A 20,816-nucleotide genomic window follows, 5' to 3' on the forward strand; every position below is an offset into this window, starting at 1 on the left:
TGACACTGACCTTTGGTTACAGTTTCCCAAATCACTTTATATGTGGCAAAGATTCCTGCTCACAGCCAATTGTAATTCCCTTTGTGAAAGTTCCAAACGCACGAATAATCTGGCTTTGAACAATTACTAAATACTCTCCTAATCTGTACAATCTCTGCAAACTGTTTCCAAACTATTTACCCCTATTAAACTATTTACCCCTTGATTGTTTCCAAGTGGTTGCTCAAAGGTTGTGCACTGAGTTGGTATGCACTCATGGCCATGTGTTAGCTCGTGGTGGGGGGCCCAGTAATCAAAGCCAGGCCTCAGGAAGGGCAAGGATAGATCTGAGTTTGCAGCTGCTGATGCCATCTGATTTGAGTACTGGCCCAATAGAGTAATACCCAGTGGTATTTACTAGCCCATGCATAAAGTAAAATGCATGGTCCTTTGACTGAAATATATATATATATATAATTTATTTATTTTATTAATCGAAGGACCATGCATTTTACTTTATACATGGGCTAGTAAATACCACTGGGTCTACTGGGGCAGTAGATACACACAATATATTGTATAAATATACTGTATTCTCCCAATAAACAAAAATGTACAATAATGACTCATTAATCAAAAATATAGTCAATGTCACTATGAATTAATTGATCCAAAACTGGGATTTAAAATTACTGTTTGTTAGAAAGAAAGAAATATACACTGTTGAACCAGACATAACTAAGTGTGATGTTAAATATTCTTCAAACTTATGTTTCAGATTCGAATGGACACAGTAAATATCCTGGAATGGACAGATTTTTGGGGGACAAGCAGCTTGGTTTCTCTGAAAAAGAGCAAGATGCCGTTTTTACTGGAACTTGATTTTGTAAATGGTATTGAAATGGAATCTTCTGCCAATGGAGGGAGAGTTGGGGGAAACATAAGATTTCCTCAGGTAATGCATTTAAATTTTCATTCTTCTTAACGATGCACTTGTACGTTTTTGTTTCTATTGTCTTGGACTTACACTGACACCATGGGGTGTGGATGCAGCGTCGTGCAAACTCAACAGTTTTCAGTTAAAGATGCCATTGTAGAAATTCACTAATCACAGTCAGCCATGATTAATGTAAACCCTGAGTTTAAGTGTCCAATAACAGTGCAGTTACTGAGATTAATCAAGTAGTATTCAGCTGGTCATGTGATTCTAACATGGCGGCCCCCACGAGGGGACCCTCTCCATGTAGAATGAAACAGCTTTTATTAGGCTACTGTTGTGACTGGAGTCTTCATCTCATGTGAATGCTCATGTTTATATATACAGTACTGTATATATTTATGTTTAAAAATGATTATATATTTTTAGTAATACTGTAAATCTTTTTTTTTAATGAGGAAAAAGTTACTAATTACTGGGTGCACCTTTCATTATCTCAAGTAAGGGACTAAAACTTACATAGTGCATAAGGCCACTTAGGTACATGTCTATCAACATTGCACAGTATAGTAATGTAGTATAGTACTGATATTTATTGTTGTTGTTAGTCTTTGTATGCATAACTTTCATGACAATACAAAAATGTTTACTGTTTAGAAACGTCCGTATTTAGTTTCAGCACCTATACAAATACCTCCGAATAATAATGAGCTTAGAATGGACAATAAGAGCTTCACCAACCTAACGCTGTTGTAAATTCGGGTCAGTGCCGGCTCTTATTGTGTTGCATGTTCTATGCTGTTCTCTGTGAGTATTTGTATTATTATTATTTTTTTATTAATGCAGTCTAGTCTGTGTTTTAGGCAGTCAAGGTAGAAAGAGCCAAATATTTTGTCTTTGCAATTTCCAAACATTTTGCCTTGTTTTGCAAAACTACCCAATTATTTAATTTTTGTCATCAAATTTGCACACACACACACACACACACACACACACACACACACAAAAGAGACAATTGCTTTGTGTTTGCTTTAGTATTGTGAAACAGTCAGAATTCAGAATAACAGTCAGAATACCAGAATTCTGATAAATATTCTTACAAAGTAATTTTCATAATATTAAAAGTTTTAGTATATTTATTTAAAGCAAAAAACATGATAGGATAAAGCCATGTGAATCGTTAGAACTACTCTTTTGCTGTGTGAAAAATACATATATACTGACCATATACACAAAAATAATATTTGCCAAGGTGTGCCAAGGTTGCCAAAATAATTTTGGTGTGTCAAATTCAAAGATGAAGTCAGATGGAATGCTACACCCCATCTTGATTTGCCCATGAACAATTTGTACAATGTCATTAAATTAATGGTTCTCCACAAATTGCTCTTTCATTTTCAGATGAGCTAATCAAATAAAGTCATACAAAGGAGGAAAGGGACTCCACATTCCAAAGGCCTTTGAACTTTTCACAATGAATCCATGAGATTACATGCCTGATTATATCCAGGTGTTGAGTCATAACTTCAGAGGTTCAGAGCATAAAGTAATCTTCGTCTTTAAGGCCTGCTAATTTTTTTTCAAAAGCAGGTCCTTTAACACTATATGGCCTGCACTAAGTCATAAGATACGAATGCCCTTGCTCAACTTTCTCATAAATCCAGAACTAGCTTCTACATATCATCTGCAAAGGCTTTTGACTCTCTGACACACATGGCTATCTGCGTCCAGTCAGATGACTTATTTCTTGCTCTTAACACAAGTTAAGATTTTAGTCTTTGTGAGAGGTGAAGAAATGGGAGAGGGGCACAAAATTTTTTTCCAAAGTGACTTGTATAGTTCACAGAACAAAAACTTTCTTGTGTATAAAAAAGGATTATAAAGATGCATACCTCCTGCTGACATGCTTTTTCATGATTGAAAGAAAAGAACCATGTGTAAATCTCCTGCTTTCTTTTTTAAGTTGCTTTCATCTTCTGTCAGTTGGAGAGAAATTGTGCCTTGATTCCAACTTCTTCTCTCACATTGGGAGAGTTGTGGAGGGTTTTTCATAGTTAAGGGGATAATTCACCCAAAAATGAAAATTCTCTCATCATTTACTCTCCCTCATGTCATCCCAGATGTGTAAGACTTTCTGTATTCTGCAGAACACATATGAAGATTTTTAGAAGAATATCTCAGCTCTGTATGTCCATACAATGCAAGTGAAAAAAATAAAAAAATAAAACTGAAACCAAAACTTTAAAGCAACAAAAAGCACATAAAGGCAGCATAAAAGTATATGACAACAGTGGTTTATACCATGTCTTCTAAACTGATCCACTTGGTTTTGGGTGAGAACAGACCAAAATGTACAGTAACTAATTTTTCACCATAAATCTTGCTATTGCAGTCTCTATGCAACATCTTGATTTCAAGCTTGATTACATTTCCACATACCACTGAGCACCTTAAATTTACACCACACTTTTGTAGCACTCTCTACTGTTGGATATTTTTTAAGTGAAAATTGATTTTTTTTTCTAATTGCTAAATAGCAAAAACTGTAACACAAATGAGCTATGCATATGTTTCACATGATTTTACATCCATACTAAGACTGCCTCAATACACCTGTGCTGAACCAAAATCCAAATGCTGGACCTTTTTGCTGACCAAGTCACTTATAGTATAATGTTTTTGAAGTCCAACTGTACTAGACAGTACTTTATTAACTTGTACTTGTTATATAGCAGATGATCACCAACCATCCTAAGAAGTCTTCACTTTAATACCAAAATTTCAGTATTCGATATACCAATGCCAGTGAAATATCTCTCCATACCAAAAGTAATAATGTATGTATGCTCTTTTATTTAAAAAAAGGTTAAATTTTTATATAAATATTACATCAAAACAATGGCATTTAGCCACAACATTGTTTCAAGTTCTCAAGCAATTATTCAAGACAAAAGGTAATTAATAAAATTAGACCAAATAAACAAATAAAAGCCTTTCAGGTGTCTAACAGCAATATCAAGTATTCCAGTTAATTCAAGTAAATAATATATTAATACTTTAAGCTACTAAAGTTATCCAGCCAAGGGCAGAGAGCTGTTTTCTTTTTTTCTTTACAATATTGTTGTTTAAGTAAAAACATATCAGATAGTGGCAGGTCTGTATAGCATAATGCTGCATTTGCACTGCAAAGCCTAATGCATCCCGTGTTTTGACACACATCTGATTTTTTTCCCCAGCACGTTATACAATCCGACTCTGTTTACATTAATACCTCGCCAAGATGGGGATTTTGACCAGATTTTGTCCAGATTTGATGTATGCTAACCTGTCTTGAAAAGAACGTCTTGATAGACTGGACTCCTACAGTTCTCCTGGCCTCCCGCTCATTCTTTTCCATTCATTTCTGGTACCCAGAATGGTTTTGTTTTTTTCCTGATTCTTTTTAGTGTGTGTCTTTCTCAGTCTCAGCGTCAGACTCGCAAAGCAGAATCGCCATAGTGAAAAAGCTAAAACTGTTCTCAGAACAGCGCCGATGTTCTGAATGCTGATAGATAGTGTTCATTGGTTTGGGAGGCACTTTCCAGTTTGTTGGGCGTGCAGCTGTTTGGCATCCTGAGGTAATTTATATTAGTGTGAGCAAACCATCGAGACTAATCAATTTTTAGGGAGGGGAGGGGAGATGAGTGACTTTGATTTGGAGACTTATTTCACCAATATTGCATGTTTTTGTGGTTTAATTGAACTCTTAGGCATACAAGCTGTATCTATATGATCATTTAGTCATAGTATATGGGCCTATAGCGTAACTACTGGAGTTTTTGTGTCCTTCCCGTACTGTGGGTCCCTAGAATTGTCACCACCTGGCCCTGGCTGTTATCACCCAAAACCGATTACATCACTTCAGAAGATATGGATTAAATCATATGGATTAATTTTATGCTGCCTTTATGTGCTTTTTGGAGCTTCGAAGTTCTGGTCACTTGCATCATATGTACTGACAGAGCTGAGATATTCTTCTGAAAAATGTCATTTGTGTTCCACAGAATAAAGAAAGTCATACGCATCTGGGATGGCATGAGGGGGATTAAATGGTGGGAGATTCAGCATTTTGGGGTGAACTGTTCCTTTAAGCTTGTTATGTTTTACTGTGTTAAGCATGGGCCAAACAGTGCTGTAGTGGATAAAGCTTGATATCTTAAATCAAAACCAGATTGAATGACAAGACAAGACTTGAGATCATTTCATCAATGTGATAGTCCTCTGTGGATGTACAACCAAAAAATATTCATGCATCTGTGCACAGTTGTAGCCTCAAAAAAAAAAAAAAAAAGTATACAGACTGGCACATCAGCATGAAGATTATAAAACGGTGGCTATTACAGAGCTTTATTTTCGACTGTAGTTGAAGTGTACTGAAGGCGCGCTTCGCACCCCAGGGTTTCCTCGCTTTTATTTCTTTCTTCAGGCGGCAGTGTTATTTCTGGCCGTGCGCGGCGCTGCGCATCTCCTGTTCCTCTCTCACTCACTCACTCGCACACGGGCACAGGAGTGTGAGAGTCAGCCATGGAGAGGTGGAGAACCGACTGTTTTCTTTGTTATTTTTAAACTCCGAGATCCGCATCGATGACACGATTCACATCTAGCCGCGTACAACGCTATTCCCGATGCGCTCGAAAACGGAAAGTAGGTTCTCACAGGTATAGTACGGAGCACTTTTTTTCCTCCTCTTGGCTCGGGTGTAATGGGGGAGAGGGTTTGCGGTAGCGGAGAGAGAGAGAGAGAGAGCGAGAGAAAGAGTGAGAGAGAGTGAGAGAGAGAGATGAAATGTGCTGTCACTTAACGCTGCTCGTATTTGAATCCTATTCGAGGTCGTGGACGCGCTGATAAATCTGTCGCGCTCGGTTTTTGATGTTGGATTATCTGCGCGCGAGGTCGGGCGCGTGAGCATTGATCGAGATGCGCGCGTTGGAGTGTGCAAATCAGTGTTGCAAAGTTGCATACTAGTCGCTGGGCTGCGGAAGGGCCTGGTTTATGTGTGTGTATGTATGGAGTTTGTTTCTTACTTCCCCCTCCCCCATCCGCTCCTGCTGCTGCTGAGGCCGAGACATGAATGCGATGAATGTGGGGCTCACTTCAAAGCAGATCGCGAGGGCAGCGAAAGGGGTGCTGTAATGTCGTCAGGAAAGAAAAAAAACCGCACCGAGGGCGAACGCGATCTGTTTGTGCAGTCCTGGGGTTTTTACATGCTGTAGTAGTGCTTAATTGGGATGATCGGTTACATTGGTGTTTATAGCGGTTAAAGATGGCTAAGCGTGCTATGACAACGTGTTCTCACACTAGTTGAGTCGGATCAGTTCAGTGTATCAGCAGAGCAAGCTAACTAGCAGTGTCGGCTAATACACTTAAAGATGGTGGAAGTCTTTTTTTCCACCATATATTTTCACTTATTCAGGAAGGTCTCGCACCGCACGTACGTCCTTTCCTTGCTCATTATGCTCTTTGATGCGTTTGTTTTCCGTTGTGTTTATTTATTTATTTTACTTATCTGTTTTGGTTTGTAGCTTGTTAGTAGCCTCTTAATATCCGCTTAAGTAGTTATGGTTTGCAGACCTTTGCTTTAAAGCAACAGTGCAGTTGTGAATTATGGCTTTAAATCGACTTGGAGTGTGCAGAGAGGTAATGCTTATAATTTTGTGTCGAGTGTATTTTGGTGCCGGGTTAGCCCGTTTACAATCGCCATTGTAGCTTCCCTTGAAGTTTGAGCTGTTAAAGTTATTGTTTGGCTTAGACAAGGATAGCGCAAGGTTTCTTTTCCCTTTAGCTCTATTATCAACAACATCAGACGAAATGTAGTTGGCAGGCAGTCACAGGTTTTAGGGTCGGAACTTGAAAGTGTTGCATTTATGGTTGGAGTCATAAAGCTGGTCACAGGAGAGTTTTTGTGCCACGATGGGTCGCCTTTTTGCCCTCTTTTCTTTAAGATAGATATGCCTCAGACCTCTGCAAGATTTAATGGCAATGTTGAGCATTGCAGTGTTGAAACTAAATTTCACATGCACAAAAGGTGAACCAAGACCCTCTTCACTCTTTGGACCATTATTATTACAATGTAACTGACTTGTGGTAGCTCTTTAGACTCTTGACAATATTTAAATTCCTGTACTTGTCTAATCAGAAAGGTCTTGGGTGTATGGTTGGAGTAAAATGCTTCCTTTTATTAAACTTATCGACTCTAGCCAGAATGTGAATGATAAGTAATCATAATTTGGCTTGATATGTATGATCTAACGGCTGGTAACAGGTCACAGTTTTTACACAGCTTTTGAATTGATCACATAAAGGCAAGCACAAGGTGACATGTGGAATTTCATTTAAAAAGCTTAGATGACAGTTTAATCATTAGTAAGTATTTACTGATTTGCTTGAGTAAAACGAGTAGATCAGTTTTCCTTCAGTACAGATTAGAATTATAATGTCTTTGTAGCTAATACAGGTGGCCTTCTTTAAGGTTTTGTCTCGTTCATAATTTTATTCTCTTGTTATAATGTAATCATGTGTTTATAAATCAGGATGTTTACATTTAAATAGGGATGTCCAGATACCGATTCTGGTATCGGAATCGGGTCCAATACAGCGCTCATGTACTTGTGCTCATGCTCGTAAAAATGCTCTGAAACCAAAAACTATACCATCTTATGTATGAATGTCATTCGGTAAACAGCGTACAAATTAAAATCACATTATGTCCAAAGGCTGCGATGTAATAAGATAAATATATAGTTTGCATGTGCTGCTTGTTTCAAAGTGAAAGTGTGGAGTCAGTGTTGTGCCGACGCCGACTACTCGTACCTTTTGGAGCTCCTTGGCTCATACACGGAAGACACCATCATGAGCATTGAGCACGTTGTTACTAGCAGATGACAGCGAGCAGAGCGCTAATTCACTTTGTTGCGTGAGGCACATACAGACTACATATTTATTGAATGAAATAACAGCCTTTAAAAGTTTAATAATCACTTTGAGTCATGTAGTGACATGCTTTTCCGGAAGTAAGAAGCTACCATCGAAAACATACAGAAACGAAAAAATTAAAGCTTCCGGAAAAATAAAAGCTCAATGTGGCAAGCAGGGCAGGAAGATAAGTGGTTAATGAGTTTCACCTGTGTGCCACACTCAATTACAATGGAAAAAATATGTTAGAAATATGTCACTACTGTATATATATATATATATATATATATATATATATATATATATATATATATATATATATATATAATGTAAAATTCATTGTAATACTACTACTACTATTAATAAATCATTTGTAATTGTATTATATTTAAGCAATATCTCACATCTTTGGTGCTCTGTTATGCAGCACTTTATTTGACAAAAATAACTCCAGTGTTGTATTTTGGGTTGTAATGTGAGGATCTGTATAAAGCGCTTTATTTGTTAAAAATAATACAATATTATGTTGAAAATATTTTAATTTGATTAAAATCTTAATTCCTTTATTATTAATAAGACACCATTTAGATGATAAAATTGAAATAAAATGTTGATATGGAATACAGAAAAAAAAAAACTATTGGTACTGGTTCTCAAAAATGGTATCGGGACATTCCTACATTTAAAATGTGTTATTCCCAAGTTCAGTGGCTTTTCATCCTGAACAATGAGTTGTCACCTCTGCTTACCAATTTCTACTTCTTGGAATTAGCCTCACTATTTTACACAAGGTTCAGGAGGTTTTAGACTGTTTTCTGCAAAGACTGACCCTCTCCTTTGATAGTGTCAAGCCTTTATGAATGTTTTTTTTTCTTCCCTTCTCACCTTCAATACAGGAGGCATTCTTTCGCTGTGGCATTAATAGAAGTCCGGATATAAACTTTCTGCCTTGTGGGCTGTACTGGGACTGGGTGCATGGACACTGTGAGCATGAGTGTAAAGGAGAAGGGATGCTATCTGACAGACCTGGGTGGCAACTTCACTGAGGATGCCCCCAGACCCCCGGTCCCTGGAGAGGAGGGCGATCTGGTGTCCAGTGATGGACGGCAGTATGGCCACAGTTTTTACTCCTCCAAGTGCGAGAGCCTCAAGAATGAGGCCTCCATAGCGACGCCCAGAAGACCTGACCTGGATCTGGGCTATGAGCCCGAGGGTAGTGCTTCCCCAACGCCACCCTACCTGAAGTGGGCAGAGTCCTTACATTCTCTCCTGGATGACCAAGATGGCATCCACTTGTTCAGGACTTTCCTCAAACAGGAGGACTGTGCTGACATGCTGGACTTCTGGTTTGCCTGCAGCGGCTTCCGGAAGCAGGAGACTAACGAAGGCAATGAGAAGATGCTGAAACTAGCAAAAGCCATTTACAAAAAGTATATCTTGGATAACAATGGAATTGTCTCGAGACAGATCAAACCGGCCACAAAAAGCTTCATCAAGGACTGTGTGATGAAGCTTCATATTGACCCTGCCATGTTTGACCAAGCTCAAACTGAGATACAGACTATGATGGAGGAGAACACCTACCCTTTGTTTTTGAAATCCGACATCTATTTGGAATACACCAGGACAGGTGGGGAGAGTCCCAAGCTGTTCAGTGACCAGAGCTCAATGTCAGGGAACGGCAAGGTCTTGCCAGGGTACTTACCGACTCTGAATGAAGACGAGGAGTGGCGGTGTGACCAGGAACAGGAGCAGCATCCTGAAAGTGACCCCACCCCCAGCAACATGCTGACCCAGAAGCTGCTCTTGGAAACTGTGCCTCAGCGGGTGGCCAGCAGTAAAAGATATCAGGACAACCGTGAGTACAGGTAAATCCCTGCAGCTTTGAAAAGCTTCTCTCCCTTTCCCGTCTCCCTCCTTCCTCTTCCCCCCTCCTGGTGCAATCGCAGCTAGAAGAAAAAGATAAAAAGAGTATCTGAGTTAAGCACAGCCTTCCACAGGAGATGAGAGGAATGCAGTATAGGCAGAAACCTCTAAGTACCTGTGACTGTGGTAGCAAGACAGATAGTGGGTTGCAGTGGTGCCTTTACCTACTGCGAGTTGGTGCAAGTGGGTACCCTTTGTGTTCTCCATGCAGGTGCCTCTTGAATGGCAGGCTTTTGTAGTCGAATAAAGGTTTCTTCAGGAAAACCACAACATGAGTTCTCTATAATGTGCACAAAGGAAAAACTGGATTTGCAAGAAAGAAAAAATGCACACTGAAAAAATGATTTGGCATAAGTATGGATTTTACAGATGCCTTCATATACACTTATGATCTAATGCACTTTGAAGCCCACAGGTGTATAGATTTGCTCTGTATCTGAACGATAAAATGTGTTAGTAGATCTATATCTCTGTTTGTCTCATACCACCCATAGTTTGCCCGGAGAACAAGCATATTGGAATGTATGTTTCAGGGATTGTGTTTTGTAATGAATTTTTATGTTCAGACATTCCAAAGGCATTCCTCGCCACCAGTTGTGATGGCCCATTGTACTCTTTTAGTGCAGATATTTCTCGTTCACATTGTGCACCATACCAACATCATTTAATATGCAGAGACCGATTTTTAAGCCATGCTGTGAAAGTTACAGCAAATCATTTGATGCATCAGAGCCTCAAGTCCTTCCATATGAGCAAAATGGGATTTAGAGATGTGACTGCTAAATACTTTAATCCTTGTCCTGCTGGAATAGAAAGCTGTGCATGTGGGCTTCTGAACAGTCTCTGCTGAAGATTACAAAGCTTTTTCACTCGTGATTTAAAAGCAAATATCGACAGGTGCATTCGCAATTACATTTTAAAGCAACAAGCCACTTGAGGCTGTGCGTTACAGTGATTTTACCACAGGTAAATGGTAATTTTGTGCATGCGTCAATAGTTATAGCATTAGCAACTAATAGTTAAATTCAATCATAATAATTGTGAAAAATTATTCTGCCAGGAAATAATTTAAGCTAATGTCCATGCCCACATAGAATTTTTGCCCACAGAACTCTTCAGAATTGGAATGCCAGTCATTCATAAAATTCTACAAATCTGCCACCCCTTACATTGTTTTGGCAAATATTTTGGCTAATTTGATCTAGGGCTGGGCGATAGGACGATGTAGTCAGATATAGACGATATCTTACAAATGTCCTGATGACGATTGCAACAGATGATGATGAACAATATCAGGAAATGGCAAAACCATGGATCTGGGAAGTCGGCAAATACAGTATATTAAACAGAAGCCCAGGGTGTGAAACTAGCACAGGCACCTGCCAAATGCGACGAGGCTGAATCCAGTTTGCAAGCTCCTCGTCCAAACGCAGGTATTTCATGCGCAGGTAATTTTGCTGATCTACCCGGAACAGGTGGGCAACCTGTAAGACAGGGCTCCAGACTAAAAAAATTATTGGCTTCTTAACTGAAACATTAAGGAGCCAAATGGCTGTTTTCAGTCACCAAATCATATAATTGCTCTATTTAGATAGAAAGCAGAAGAAAAGGAAGACAGCTGATAACCTATTAATCAGAGGTCTAATAAACAGTATATATAGTTGAGAAGATAGATACATTTGCATTCCCCTTTTGTCTCATAAATGTTCACATTTGCGGGACTTTTAATTATAAAGAAGCCCGAAATAAACATGGGACTCCTATTTTGAAATGTCTGCGCTCCCAGTTGTGAACACACTGACGGATGATTCGCTGAGAAAGTGACTCTGATTCAGACTGCTAACCTTAGCTCCTGAGTTCACACCCTCAGTTCTTTTCGGGTGATTCATGAAGAAGACCCGGTTCAAAAGAGTCATTTGGTCACGGATCTCTCGCCATTTTAGTCGCAGTCTGGAGCCCTGTAAGATGTCTTGGAGTGACACATGACAAGAAATGCTGTTAGACACAAAGAAACACACTTTATGTAAACATGTAAAAGAGTTATCACTCTGTTTTTCTCTTTCATTCATCTGAAAACTTTTTGCAAGACTAATGTCATCTATGAGAATGCTGCAAATGATCTCCGATCATCTCAGGAGGTGCTGTGAGTTTAGTTCGTTTTATTTCCACGGAGAAGTTCGTGGCATGCATTGTGAACGCAACTCTGCAGCTTCAGTAATATTTATCTTTGTATTAAAGAAACAAAGACGAAATTGATTCAATCATAAAATAATACAAGACACGTTTACCTTGAACATAAAATTGAGTATTATTTTCTTTTCTTTAGGCAGCATAAACTGTATTACCAAAATGGAATACAAACACAAATTCGATAAGAACACACATTTGGCAGCATTATTTTGGGAACACAAGGGAATTTATTAGGCTTATTTATTATGATTATTGTTATCTTTTAATTTATGATTGTCTTTAATTCTAAATTTGTAGGCTATTAGTAATTTTCCATCTGTTGTCGTTGACTGATGCTTGTGTGATGGCAGACAGTCAATGTTTGGATTTGGGGAGGTGGTTATACAGTATAAGATTTTTTTTGATCACTTCGTTATTTTAATAGATTTTTTCGTTTCGTTTAAAGTGCGTTTTGAACTTAGAAATGTCTTGTAAGTTTTTCATGTTTCAATAAATCAATAAAGCAAAAATATTCACCGACCCTGATGATGTAATCGGATATTGCAATATTTTTTAAGGCGATTATTGATAAAATATTTTTTTACATATCACCCAGTTCTAATATGATAATGCTTTCAGTTACCAATATAAGTGTAATGCTGTCACTTCCGATTAACAAAATTTTACATGTTTAAATCTATTCCGCAGAATTCTTCAGACTTTGCCCCCCAAAAAAACAAAGCTAAAGCTTAAATTCTAAGCAGGCATGGAGGAGCAGGAGGAGGATTTACACAGCCTGATTTAGCCTCTGTAAAATGCTCAAGCATACATTGTGTTTTGCTGCTCTGATGTGCTCAACTACACTGTTAACTGCTGGCACTTCTCCCGCAAAAAGATGAAAATTGCGGAAATCTATCCCTAGAAGTTGACCCAGTTTCTCTCAACTGTCTCAGGCAAACCTTGACATCTGTTGATGATGCAGTAACCCTGTTCTGTCCAATATCTCAGCTCTTTAGATGCTCTTTCAGGTGAGGAATAAAAATGAGAAACATCCCCAGGAGGTTTACAAAAGGAAATGCATCTGTCTTTTTGAGATTGTTGTGCATTATCTTCTCCCTTTGCTACTTTGACTTGTGTCTTCTCCTGACAGTTTATGTTTAGCATTTGGAGGGCTTTGTGTGGCATTTTAATTTTTGAAAGCTGTTAAGGGGTACCTCTTTTAACAAGCTATAACATGACAAAATGATAGACTTGATATTATTAAGCCACAAAAACGGCCTCCACATTTCACCCAGCCGAATGTCTGTTCCATTGCCTCTGGACCTGATGTGTTTTTAATTAGCGGGAGCAAAGTATTTGTGAGGTTGTTTTCAAATGATTTTTTCATTAGGCCTACATGAAGTATTTGGCTGGAATTACAAAAAGACACCACGTTTATTTTTTAAACAGCCTTTTAGGTCTATGCTTTAGGGTTTCAAGCATTTAAATTTTGCAGAAGTCATATGTCTTTTATTTGCTGACAAGTAATGAGAAGTGAGGAATTTCAGAAGTTTCTTACTATGGAAAGATACTACCAGTTAGCTTTCTAATAGGACTGCAGTTATTTTTTGTAATGGGCAACCTTCAAGTCTTTGTCCCGTAATCAAATCAAATGAAGTCTATACGAGCAGTGGTCAAAGTAATAACCGTTTTTAATCTAGTCATCAATTTTGTGGAGAGGAATTTGTTCCAGTAGGAATCAATATGAAAATTATTTTTGTTATTTTCTGTTGTGATTTTGATCTCTTGCACCAAAACAATAACAAGAAAAATAGATAAACGGTTTCTGCCTTGAGATTGAACCAAGTAATCTTAAATAAATGTATCAAATAATATTTGTACTTTTCTGGCTTTAAGACCCCGTGAAATCAAAAGTATAGTTTTTTTTTTTAAATTTTAGTCTATATCTATTAGCTTTAAGGTAATCTATCACTGATTCATGAGATATGATGCAAAACATGTCCTAAACACAAGTCAAATTTATGTTAAAAATTAAGAATTTTATAACAATAGAAATAATAAAGGAAATGTGAATACTCGAGGCATTCATTACTTCATTTATACTATAATTAAATTTCTATAATTTCATTTATAATTTTTTTAAATGCATGCTCTATACTTGGAAGCACATGTAACTTAACCTGTCCTCCGCAAAAGGTAACAATTAGGACTGTCATGATTATGAAATTTGATTATGATGATTAATTGTCTCTTTTAGGGCTTTCACGATTAATTGTCATATAAATTGTCATATTTCTTAAGGTGTATGTGTGCTTCATACACCTTAAGAAGTAATTTTTACATATTTAAAGGAATGTTATGGGGTAAATACAAGTTCTATCAACAGCATTTGTGGCATAATGTTGATTACCACAAAAATGAATTGAACTGTTAAGTTGTGTAAATTGCCATTTTTTCAGTCATTTTAAGGTTTGTTGACATTACGTCATCATGGCAAAGAAGTTGTAAAACTGGCTATAACATTCCACAGAAAAGATTATTAAGCAATTTTATCACACAAAAATCATGTTTACACGTGAGTATTTAAAACATTGGCCTCACTGTCACCTTGATTTTTGCTTTTTTTTAAAGAAAAGGAGGGACGAGTCAAAATTTTGTGATAATCAACATAATGCCACAAATACTGTTGATTGATCTTAACTTGTATTGAACCCGGAATATTCATTTAACTTCAAACATATAAATCAAATAATAAAATAGGGAAAAATGAGGGGAAGTGACCCTCAATGAACACCTCAATGTTTACCTTGTTTTTAGATTTAGACCTCAAACATCAAAACCAGTCAATTAAATGTGTGTGTGTATATATATATATATATATATATATATATAATCCTGCAAGCTTTAATCACATTGGTTTCTGGCTATTCATTTTCTCCCTGCAGTGAAAATCGATTCAGTATGTAGACTATGAATTCAGTTTAATATGAGGTTCATTGGGTTATTTGCTCAGTGGGCTTATTAGGAACAATAGGGGTCAATGGAAAATAAACCTTAATAATTTAAAGTAGAGTCAAAGTAAACACGTAATATCTTTTTTTTCATGGATAAAAACACCCTATATTTTACAATGTAGAGCATGTTTGTAATTGATGTTTAAACAAATGAAATAATTATTCTGCTTTTAAGTTATGAGCAAACAGGCTTTTCAAAGGCACTGTTCCTCATAAGCTCACATGAAAACAAAGTTATATTTCTGGATTATAATTGCAGATAGAGCACTAAATCTTGTTTGTGCTCCAGAAACTTACATATTTTCATTTAATGTGGTTATCAGCAGTTTTTATTCATTTATATTCTTTTACAGCATCTATCTTTGTGAGCGTCATTCAGGCAGTGTCCTGCACTAGCTCCAGATACTCATGAAATCCATCTATTCAAATATGAAGTATTGCTGTTAAATAAAATAAATAATATCAAGTATCGTTTGATTTGTTAATCTCTTAATTGTACAATTTTTATCATTTCTCACCCGGTTTGTTAATCTGACTCCAGAAAAATGTTGTTGTTTTTTTTTTAGGTCATCAAAAACAGTGACGTTTTGGAGCAAATTCCAAAATGGCCGCCAAACAGTGGTAGCACATTGGCTCCAAATAAAAAGTAAAATGATACCAACAAATATGTGCATTTCCTCTGCAACAACAATTTGTTCTCCTGCTTTCTGTCTTTTTTATATTTCAAAATGAAACCGTAAGTGGGCTAATATGGTACGTGGGCTTAATAGGGTCACTTCCCCAATTTCCTTTTAAGGCTTTAAAAAACTTGTGAATGACATGAAAAATGATGTTTTAAATATCAAAGAAATACTTTAAATATATCTCTCCTTTTGGTCAACTTTAGTTTTAAATGACAAGAAAAATAATGTTTTAAATATAGAAATATTTCTAAATACTTCAAATATGTCTCTCCTTTTGGTCAACTTTAAGGGCCGTTGACACGACAACGTTTTCAACTAAAAACGGAAAACTTTTTATGCGTTTTGGCTGTTCGTTTACACGACAACGTCGTTATGGGGCCTGAAAATGCAAACTTTTGAAAACGGGTTTCAAAGTGCAAGTTTTTGAAAACAGTGCCGTTATTGTCTCCGTGTAAACATACAAAAATGCAAATTTTGTGAAAACGAAGATGTCATGCGCACGTGTATTACGTGTTCAGTCTATAGGCATGCACGCGAGTACTTCAAAACAACGCGCGAGACATTCAAAACTACGATGGCGGACTACAGGACTATGTTTGTGCTGCTCAAGATTTTGAGTTTATTGACGCTTCTCCAGCAAAGTGTAGATTTACTGCATCACTACTATGACCAGCGATCGCCATCTTCATTGTTTGTATTCACCGCTCTGTGGCAGAATGCTTATGTGCGCAGGCGCGTAGTGTTTCTTTACAAAGTGACATCGCTAACTACTGGCCTGGCATGCATAATACAGCGTTTTTAGTCATTTTCGCGGATCTGTGTGAACAGGGATCGTTTTGACAACGTTGTCGTCTGTACGCGAAACTTTTCAAAAACGCAATGGAAAAACTTTTCCGTTTTTAGTACATCGTTGTCATGTAAATGTAACCTTAGTTTGAAATGACAAGAAAAATTATGTTTTAAATATAACAATATTTCTAAATACTATAATCTCTTTTTGGTCAATTATTAATTTACACTGTTGCTTATTAAAATATTGCTCATAAAAATATTATATAATAAACTATATTATATTATGCAATAGTAAAATATTTCTGTCCTAATTTCTTCACTTTCACATGTTATTTTAATGCTTTTTGATTAGACCCAGGAGCCCTTATATGTCATGAAGCAATACCTTTGCAATTTAGTTTCATCATTTATCACTTCACAGAAATAGAGTAAGCATGCGTCTCCTCTGTGCCACTGTGTCATTAACACTACGTGTGTGAACCTGCTGTGAACAGGATCATTTTCCATCACACGATCGTTAAAGTGAAACCAGAGGGCTTTGCTTTCACTATCAAAGTTTATATTTGTTAGTTTATATTTTCGCGGGAGTTTGGCGCAAGCCTCTACTGACGGCGCGTGCATCAAAGCGCTTGAGAAGCATTTCACGTTCTCTTCCGGATAGGAGCTGCTCTGGTTGACTTCTGCGGTGCAGCTCAGTGACTCACAGAGTTCAACAAAATGACACAGACGCGCCGTTCATGGCATTTATACTGTATATTTGCTTAAAATTCCCTTATTTGGTCATTAAAATGTGATTGGAATTTAAGTGCATAATATTCGCGGTTATCTCAAATAAGCACAATCAGATATTTATGTAATAATCGCGACAGGCCTAGTCACAATGTTAAACTGTCAAACAAAATGTTTAAAAATGCAACAAATTCATAAATAGAAATATCAAATGAAAGGTTGGGACCTGTAAGATATCAAGCATTACATAAAGTATACTTAAACTTATAATTTTCATAATCAAATTTGTGTCCTCACTTTGCGTCAACTCCGCCAGATTGTTTTTAATCCTGAATAAATCAGACAATGTCATGGTCAGCTGTAACTCTTGAGTACCCCTTTTCCCACTTCATGCTCATTGTGGATGCAACAGTAGTACACATGGTCTGGTAAGTTTTAAATTTTTTCATATTTTAAACAAACAATGTTTAAGTCTCTGCAGTCAGAGCTTCAACATGTCAACTCCATCTTCCCATTGTGATCATTTCTGTTAAGAATTGTAAAATAATTTTGTCATTTTAGTTTAGGTTATAGATGCAGCTTCAATTGAGAAAAAACAAACAAACAAACAAAATAGCTCCTGAGTACAACACATGTTTAAGATAGAAAAATATAACATTTTGTCTGAATAGTGTGAAAACAGAAACAAAAATGATAGAATGTATTTTATCACTTAACTCCTTTACTGAACACCATTATTAGATAATTAAAGACTTTACACTCTCGTTGGATAGATCAAATTAAAACAGCATGCTTTTAGTGTGTCTGACGGAGTTGACACAAATTACAGTAAGATTTAAGTTATAAAGGGAATAAATGTAAATTTTCATTTTTATAAAAACCTGTTCCATTACATGATTTTTTAGTGGAGACCTTTGTCTGCAAATATATCCATTTAAAATTAATTTAGTATTGAAAAAAAAAAAGAAAAGATTTTTAAACATTGTCCCTTATCTCAAGAATCAGTGCTATATGCTAGTGTACTTCTAAAAGTTGACAAAACTTGTTTTCAAAAGAGATAAGCATTTAAAATCTGCAATCTCTCTCTTCTGGCTAAACAGACCCAGAAAAATGTATGACTCACAACTTACTGCATTAACTTCGTCCTATCTAATGCTTTCTAGAATGAGAACGCACCCTCCCCCTACTATTTAGTGTGTCTGGCTGTGTTCTAACTGGTGCTTATCACGACTTCGCAGGGCAATTTGTGTTGTTCCAAACAGATTTTCCAATAAGAATCACTTATAAAAGTGAGTTGTAAATGACCGTTATCACCTTTCAACCATCTGAAGCTCTCTTAATGGAGGAAAATTGTCTTTGAAGGGAATAGGGCATAGGGATGATCACTTCTGAATGGGACGCTCTAACGTGGGAGTTGGATGCGAGGAAACTCGCTGGAGTTTATTCATCTGTTTAATGAAGCATTTTTTGGAGGTTTCTTGGGATATATAGAACAAGTAAGTGTTCTTAATTCTTTGTTTGTGTATCATGATGATGTTTTACTCGCTTGATTCTCATTCATCTGCACTGACGTTCACAACTGCTCGACCCTTGTCGTAAGCAAATATCGTGATGCGCTGTGTTTGTTTGTGGGCTGGTTACATAGAAACGTATTAGTTAACATCATTTCTTGGTCCTCAAGTCAGTCAGACTCAGGGGCGGACTGGGAAGAAAATTCGGCCAGTGATTTTACACGCCGTTGCTGTCCTTTTCTGCATATCGCTGCCCCCTTCCGCATATTACGGCGCCGTTTTGTGGCGCGTTCTGCATAACACGGCGGCCCATGCAACCCCATTTTGCAGCCGGCCCACGGGGAAAAGTCCCAGTTCTCCCAATGGCCAGTCTGCCACTGGTCAGACTTGATCCTCAAGGCCGTCAGACTTTGTTAGATTGCTTTCCTGGCTGAACACCGGTGTCATGATAAATTGTGTCCGCCCATGGAATAGTGTCCCCAGGAGGTAACCGCTCAGGACACAATGGTTTTTCCGTCATAATTGCTGGTGGTCCTATAAGATTGTAAGGTGTGTAAATAAGTAAAATATTTTGTAATATTGTAGTTAAGTAATTCTGTAGCAGATAGCTTGCCAAATGGAATCTAACTGAAAAACACACAGAACAAGAAATGTTTAATTTCACAATCTATAGCTGTGGTAATATACTATTATGTGTAACAAATCAGTCATTTGTCATTAAATGTCGTATTTACAAAGTTATATTGACACATCATAGAAGGATTTTGTAGGATTTTTACTCAAGCAGTGAATATAGTACTCATTAAAAGTCCTATGAGCTAATGGAATTGCTAGGAAATGCTATGACGTCAGATTCAGTCTCTATTTTACAGGCAGACAATTCATCATGACACCGGCTCTCTCTGGCATGAGAAGCAGCAGATGTGTGTGCTTGTGTGTGTGTGTGTGTGTATTGTTTTGCTGGGTGCTGCAGTGTAAACTAAAACCTATTGGCTATTTTTACAAAAGACACGGGCTGTTCGACAAGTCCTGCCCCAACTTCATTTTTTAGTAGGAAATACGTCAACAGGCTAAAGAAGAAAAAAAAAAAAAAGAGTTTTTCAAGGCACTTCAGGGGGACTTTAAGTGTTCCTCAGTATATTTTTGAACTTATAGTCAAATAGCCATTGGGTCAATTTTGACTCGTTAATGGAAATCCTAATGATAGTTCTGTTATAATTAAGATTTTTCTGGTCATTATTACTAATTGTAGTCCTATAGACAGTATGGTGTTGGTTCTTGTAAATACAAATCTTGTAATACCACCATTTTTATGAATTTCATCGGAATGTCACTATCACACAGTATATAGGTATATTTATTTATACATTTATTTTTACTATTGACTTTGTGTTAAACGCAAATTTGCTAGTAGCTGTATCAAGGGTGGCAGTCACTCAGAAGCCAGTATATGCTCTTTTGTTTTGGCCGATTATGTGGGTCTATTAGAGGTAATGTAACGTGTAATCTGAAAGCTAGTCTCTTACCTGTACTCTCAAGCACAGAGCTGCCTTTGAGGATTTAATCTGTAGGTGTCTGTAGTCAGCTGTGATCACATTTAAAATGGGATGACAAAGAGCTCATCATTATTCCGAGTGTGGGGAGGTGCATAAATCTTGGGAGCAGCAATGCAGCCTGTATCCAGGTAATGGTTCCTTTCAAATGCACATTGTGCTTTTGTCCCAGTGGAGTTGCTTTTAGATACAGGGATTTTTAAGTGGTAATGGGCTGCAAGGGGAGTCAGTTAAATCCTAATGTGCCTACAGTATGAGTTTTTTTTTCTTTATTTTTAAATGAGAGATGTCACAGTAATTAATGTGGTTGCACATATATCCAGGCATGTGTGTGTTACTGAGGGAAAAGAAACGGATTGATTTATTTTGAATCACAGTAATGATTCAGAGATTCCAAATGCCCCCTGCCTGTTTTGGAGCCTTTGTTTAGTAAATAATCAAATGGAATGGGGAATGCTGTTCATGTGGAGAGAGCTGCTGAAGGCTGGTGAACGTCTCTGAAGGCTTTTGGCCTATCTCTAATACTGTGAATATTGACATGGCTGCTGCTTGAATCATTAGAAGACCATGAA

At 37.2% G+C, this 20,816-nt stretch overlaps 1 protein-coding gene across 6 annotated transcripts in view; it reads left to right on the plus strand.

Moving 5' to 3' along the window:
- Window positions 1–5,459: 5,459 nt before the first annotated feature.
- Window positions 5,460–20,816, plus strand: part of LOC127450669 (axin-1) — a 39,900-nt gene continuing 24,543 nt past the window's right edge. For 3 of the 6 annotated variants that reach the window (XM_051714946.1, XM_051714951.1, XM_051714952.1), the window contains exons 1-2: window positions 5,460–5,613; window positions 8,764–9,735. In XM_051714946.1, the coding sequence (XP_051570906.1) occupies window positions 8,843–9,735 (893 nt within the window). In that variant the 5' untranslated portion in view covers window positions 5,460–5,613; window positions 8,764–8,842. The other 3 variants (XM_051714949.1, XM_051714950.1, XM_051714948.1) reach the window with 3 other exon arrangements.

Source organism: Myxocyprinus asiaticus, chromosome 13, assembly GCF_019703515.2.
Source record: "Myxocyprinus asiaticus isolate MX2 ecotype Aquarium Trade chromosome 13, UBuf_Myxa_2, whole genome shotgun sequence".
Lineage (NCBI taxonomy): Eukaryota > Metazoa > Chordata > Actinopteri > Cypriniformes > Catostomidae > Myxocyprinus > Myxocyprinus asiaticus.